This window comes from Argopecten irradians, chromosome 6 (assembly GCF_041381155.1).
Source record: "Argopecten irradians isolate NY chromosome 6, Ai_NY, whole genome shotgun sequence".
NCBI lineage: Eukaryota > Metazoa > Mollusca > Bivalvia > Pectinida > Pectinidae > Argopecten > Argopecten irradians.
Window position 1 is genome coordinate 9,728,135 of NC_091139.1, and position 6,000 is coordinate 9,734,134.

General features: G+C 35.8%; 2 protein-coding genes across 3 annotated transcripts in view; one reads left to right on the forward strand and one right to left on the reverse strand.

Annotated features, from left to right (window-relative positions):
• Positions 1-1,902, reverse strand: part of LOC138324926 (importin-13-like) — a 41,013-nt gene extending 39,111 nt beyond the window's left edge. Inside the window, exon 1 of one of the 2 annotated variants that reach the window (XM_069270177.1) lies at positions 1,738-1,902. The gene's annotated coding sequence lies outside the window, so the exon portion shown is untranslated. Of the gene's footprint in view, positions 1-1,661 lie in introns of both variants that reach the window. The other variant, XM_069270178.1, reaches the window with a different exon arrangement.
• Positions 1,903-2,013: 111 nt separating this feature from the next.
• Positions 2,014-6,000, forward strand: LOC138324928 (uncharacterized). Its single transcript, XM_069270180.1, has 4 exons — positions 2,014-2,161; positions 3,130-3,288; positions 3,760-3,986; positions 4,631-6,000. The coding sequence occupies exons 1-4, from the start codon at positions 2,020-2,022 to the stop codon at positions 5,726-5,728; spliced, it is 1,626 nt and encodes a 541-aa protein (XP_069126281.1). The 5' UTR covers positions 2,014-2,019; the 3' UTR covers positions 5,729-6,000.

Genomic DNA, 6,000 nt, shown 5'->3' on the forward strand with positions numbered 1-6,000 from the left:
CTTTCTTCATCATTCAATTTTATAATGACAACAGAAGATAAAATGGAAAAAAATATTACACCACAGAGTACTTTTGGTATGGTCAGACAATTGCAAGATCTCAAAAACTGGATAGGACAAATTCTTGTGATAAATCCCTTTTCATTTTCCGTTTTTTTATAAACGTAATTATTTAAGATCGATATAAATTATTAAAAGCAACTGAAATATGTAAATTATATGTGGTATCATTTGCCATAAGCACATACATAACTGTGAAAATTAATTATACCATTATAAAAATGGTGAAGTAATAAATCTCAAATTTGATAATGTACATCTGCTATCCGGCCTACAGCATATACATTTTTATCCTGCAACTGTCCCACATACTGACCGATAACTATACTGCCGGATAAACTTGTGATTTATCCGTCAATATGAAATGCTTTGTCCGTCAATACGATCACGTAAATTTGTTCCATATCTGACGGATCTTTTTCTAACTTGACCCTGAACTTAAACCTTCCCGTGAATGAAACATCATTCAGTCCAATTAAACTGTGAGGTCACATATACCGGAATGACGTCATTTTTACGATATCGAAAATCTTGTATGGTGTTGTTGTATTTTACTTGGCTCCTAGCAAAGGTATGTATTGTAAATTAATTCTTAAATTAGGTATTTATCGTTTTTTGAGTATTTTCATTTTGTTTCAGTGTTATATCACACTGGACAGAATTACGGATTCTGTTTGTGAATGCGCTAATTTATTTCCCAGCGCAGTAAAAAGGAGTACAGTTTCATTCGGTTTAGTGAATGAATCTTTACCTCCACATCAAAGAAGCATCTTGCTTCAAGTGAAACCAAGTAAATAAATGTCAACTTGCTTTTGTTTTGAATGTCAAAATAGTTGCAGAATAAACAGAATACATGGTTAGTATCTTACAGTACATGTTTTATTTTGGTGCTTGACACGGAAAGCCGAGATGACTCGATAAAGCCTCGTCATCTTGGCATTCCTAAGTCTCTCTCCAAAATAAATCATGTATTGTAAAATACTAACCATGTATTCTCTATGTATATTAAAAAGGTTTACTCAGGGACCCACTAAGGGACCCAACTGAGTAGTCGTGATGGAACAGTAGTCTTAATTGTGATGTGCATATTCTATTGTACAGTCAGATTTCTGAATGTCTGGAGCTGCTGACGAATACTTCATTATGGTGTTGTTTAGTTAATGTGATGAGATGCAAACAATTAAATTTTCATACATTTAATATATAATACAAATAATAATATACATTTGCATGTGCAGTTGGCAAAAGGTGGTACACTCTGATCCCACTTTACCAAAATACTGATAACTTTTATCAGTTTTTAATAACTCAAACATAGATGAAACGCAAAATTTTGATTTTTTTTGGAAATTTCCTGGACAAAAACAAAGACAACTGGCACGTGGATCAGTAAGCACAAGATGTAAGACAGTATGACTTAACTCTCCTGTACTCGATACCAAAACTAGGTCTTATGAAAAAATTATGGTTGATTGTCTCAACAACCATTAAATAGAACGTCCAAGTCTGGCATAAGGGCCATGGGATAATCGGGATGGCTATGTTATAAAAAGCATGAAATTATTTTACGCACAAGTTCGCGATCAAAATAACAATCTTACCAATCGGTTTTACATTCTATCAAAATTTCAAATATGGTTTGTGTATGGCTGTTAAAGACAAGATAATGATTATTACAAGCAATGTCTCCAAAAGGCAATCAATCACACAGAGCTTTCAGCAATTTGGCGACCATGATAGATCTCGTTCTCCCTTGAAGTCTCGTACAGGTGAGTTCATTTTATAATCAGTAAAATGTCGATATCATGATTTTCTATCACACTGATCTTAAGAAACAATTGGTTACGTCAATGTGTCTTTTGGCGTCCATACAAAAGTTAAAAACCCTGTTGAATGAAATAAATCAATTACGAGCTAATTAATCTCACGTGATCATCTACGAGATTTCAAAATTGCAAGATGGCTGCCACCTATGGGAAGACGAGTGATTATGACCGGATCAAAAGAATGATGAATGTGCCTCGTCCATTCAGGAAATACATTTATTGTCAAATCATTACTGGATTTTTATTCATATACTTGTGGTATTCTTTCAATGGAGGTATGCTACTTCGTTTTAACAGATCACAAGTCTGTTTGTTTTGGTCGTTGGCAAGTTCCAACATCACCGGCATAAGACAACTCGACCAAATTATTTTACGCTTAAAAATAGGGGTCGAATTGACTTATATTTTGTTTTCGTTAAAGGTCTAAACCGACCATCTTTGAAATGTTTTTTCGATATTAGGGAATTAATATAATTGCAAAGGAGGCAATTTAAATCCAACTTAAATCGAAAGATAAAAATACCTGCATCAACTATGGGACACCTGAAAGGGTGATTATAATCCTGGGCCGTTTTCGATTATACGGTTTGGCTGGTTGGACCTAGTTGTTCGTTTATTAATTAAAGACGGACCTGGTGATTTTACATTGTTTTCAGACGAGCCTTGGCAAAGCCCTCACAGGCCTGTATCAAAAACTGCAGGTCCGTCAGGACTTATACTTGAAATAATTACTTTAACCAACGGTCGAACCGGTTGTTCCGAATAAACTGAAAGGGTGATTATAATCCTGGGATCTGCCTCCAGACCGAACATCTACATGTATCTGTCAAAATGCCTAGGGCTGATGTCAGAGTATCTCAGGCTTTATGTCTCTGAATCGATTGCATAGAGCAAAAGTCTGTCCTCGGGACATGTACATTTATTCTTTAGCAGCAGAATTCTGTTTTTGCATTTGGCATTTCGCGAACAGCATACATAGCAATTAACATTTAGCATAAAAAAAGTTTATTTAGCATTTTGCAATTAGCATTAAACATGTCGCACCAGCTGTCCGAATGAGTTTGATATTTATATATAAGAATTGTTTGGTGAATGTGCAGAAGGTAGCTTGAAACAGCATATATAAGGAACCATTTAAAGTCATTATTTTGATTACATGTCCCTGAGATAGCATGTTTTACATTACAATATATTTTCTTTGTCGACTGAGTCAACTGTTTTATATATTTACTTCTGTTGATAGGACTGATTCCATGGTTCCTTCGTCACAATATCCCAGTCTTGAAGATGGGCCCAGACATAAACACGTTGTACTTCTTCCCTCACACATCTGATGATGGCAGCAGACTGAAATGGTATCATGGAGCAAACACTCCCACCCTCCTACAGCGGTCACTACAGAGTAAGGACACTCCATCCCTCCTTTACGCCCTTTCCAATTCACACAGAAATATGACTATATATTACCTTAATTCTGAAATGTTTGAATGGAACTATAATGACTAGCATGCTAAATTGAAGATCTATGAAGTTTATAAAATTGATTGGCCTTTCCTTAATCAGGATCACAGGGATAAGATATTTCATAACTTTCAAAATCTTCTCGATAGTTTAAGAGATATGACCAAATTCAAACAAGTCACATTCATCTATTTTACCATTCGGATTTTGTTTTTGTGAAATGTACAGTAGCTAGTAAGTCATTCATGTAGTTGGTGCGGATTCCAGCTATGATTAAGTCAATTCACATAGATTTTTTGCCAAATATTAAAGTTTGGACAAAGAGAAATACATGTACTTTCTTTTCTGTTGATTTTGTCATTAGTTTTGCTGTTGATTACTGAAGTGTAATACATGTGCTTTCTGTTGGTAGCTGACGTTGACATGATTGAGGGAGATGTGATGTTAAAGGGCCAAGGTACCGACAGTCAAACCCTTCTCCCGGTGATGGGGGAACCTCTTGCCAAGAACAGCGGGGACATGCCATTTGAGGACTGGCTCACTACTATCACCCCCACGGGAAAGGGTATCAAAATTGATATTCAGAGTACTGATGCCATTGAAATCACACTTCAGACCCTCAAGAAACACAAAGCCAAGGTACAAATATATACTGTAAACCAGCTTATTTTCACATGCCATTTAATTACATATATTTAATTTTTGTGGGCAATTATATTTAAAAAATGTTTCAACTACAAGAACAGTAAATCTACAGTAAAACACAGATAAGTCAGAGTCAGCGGACCAGGCAAAATATTCGACTAATCTGATGGTTTGATTTATTTGTGTTTTACTGTTCACAGAGGCATTGACGTCTAAGTTGTTGACCGTACCGACTGTTTCAAGGTTGGCAATTTACACACACACATTGGGTTAAGATAGGCAAATATTGGTTTAAGAAAGGCAATAAATAAATAACAGAAACATTTTTGATCAAACAAAAGCATTCGTTAGCACTGTTACGGTTGATTAGTCATGTTTGGTCAATCGGACCAAGACTTGACTTTTACCTGAGACAGCGTGACGCCGGAATATTTAACACAAAACAGGAAATTTTGGTATATTTTAGAAGGAAGGAACTGCAAAATGTATTTGATTCGCTTACAATATTCGATTCAACCATGTTCGATTCATTCATGCTTTATTTACTAATATAAAGAAAGAGAAAAAAAATGTGATAATTTTCTCATATATTTTTGAGTAATTGTCATTTAATTTTTACCTGTGTTTTGTTCTTGTAGATTCGTGTGCCCCTTTGGATCCATGCTAATATCTTCAAGGGTCCTTTGGGAGGTGAACCCCCAGTGGATGGAACCAGATTCATCAAACACGTCCAGCGTCTGTTCCCTCAGTGTACTTTGTCACTAGGCTGGACCTCAGGGACCCACACTGACCTAAGTCTCGTCAGTTACACCTGGAAAATGGTGATCGACATGTACCACTTTGTTCACGAGCATGAACTTGAGCCACCCCTCGTGTTCACTGTTCGGGCATCCATGATGCACAACTCTGTGCCACAGATTAAATGGCTGACCGACAACACCAGAGCTTCCTTGTTAGTTTGGAATAGTCTTGGTGACAAAGTTGTCACTGAAGATTTCATGCATTTAGCGTTTAAGTTTCCACCTCACAATCTATATTTTGATCTTCAGGATAAACAGCTTAGTGAGTTTGTAGTAGAAAACCGACATGTTTCAAAAGACAAGGTCAATCCATTGGTACTTCAGAGAGAGACCGTTGTCTTCAAACCTGAGGCGTGGGTAAAAATGGGTCTTCATATTGAACAGCACTCCATACTACCAAGTGAAGAGGCTATTGTCCTCACTACAAAAACTGTCTACATCCTAACTAAGAATAAATACAAACCGAGAAGCATGCATGTGTTACACGGACGTGTCCAGTTTCTAAACATAAAAGATAAAGATGTTGTTGAGAAAGAAACAGGATTAAATATCTACATGAGACCTACAGGCTATGCTGATTTTGAAAACATTGTAGGTATCCGTTGTTTCATAGGGGTAGATGGGCTTCTCGAGATACAAGGAAGCAACTTAAAACGAGTGAAAGACTTCAAAAAGACCCATAGAATTACTGCAGGTACATCTAATTGTTTTCGATTTAGTATACAAGACACGGGTAATGAAATTGTGATGAAAGTGAATGTCCTACACAACTGTGAGACGTTGGAGAGTACTCGACGAGATGAGGACATACATGCTGAGTTTAAGGTTCCCATTCCAGCCAATGTCGGAATAGATCAACATCCATTTATACTCAAACTAGAGGATAGCAACCGATACGCTGTGCTAGACGAACTTTACATAAAGTATAGTCAGTAGTTAGGCATCATTAGGACGATCAGTTATAGTTGTTGTTAAATTTTCCAGATTATTTTCTAGCTATTTTTCCTTCTAAGTTGTTTAAGATTTTTGAGAAAGGTTTTTTTTTTTTTTTTACAGAAATGAATGAACTCAAAATAAATTTAACTCATTTTAAATTCTATTTATATAAATAAATTTTGTTATTGGAGATAAAGACGAATCAAAATATTTGGTAGAAATTACACTTTCAAGATAGACATTCTGATATATTGGATTTTATATTCTCAGAA

Excerpts from the sequence above, each read along its gene's own strand:
- LOC138324928 (XM_069270180.1), top strand. The coding sequence starts at position 2,020 with ATGGCTGCCACCTATGGGAAGACGAGTGATTATGACCGGATCAAAAGA. Across the intron at positions 2,162-3,129 it reads GTGGTATTCTTTCAATGGAG|GACTGATTCCATGGTTCCTT; the intron begins GTATGCTACTTC and ends TTCTGTTGATAG. Across the intron at positions 3,289-3,759 it reads CCTACAGCGGTCACTACAGA|CTGACGTTGACATGATTGAG; the intron begins GTAAGGACACTC and ends TTCTGTTGGTAG.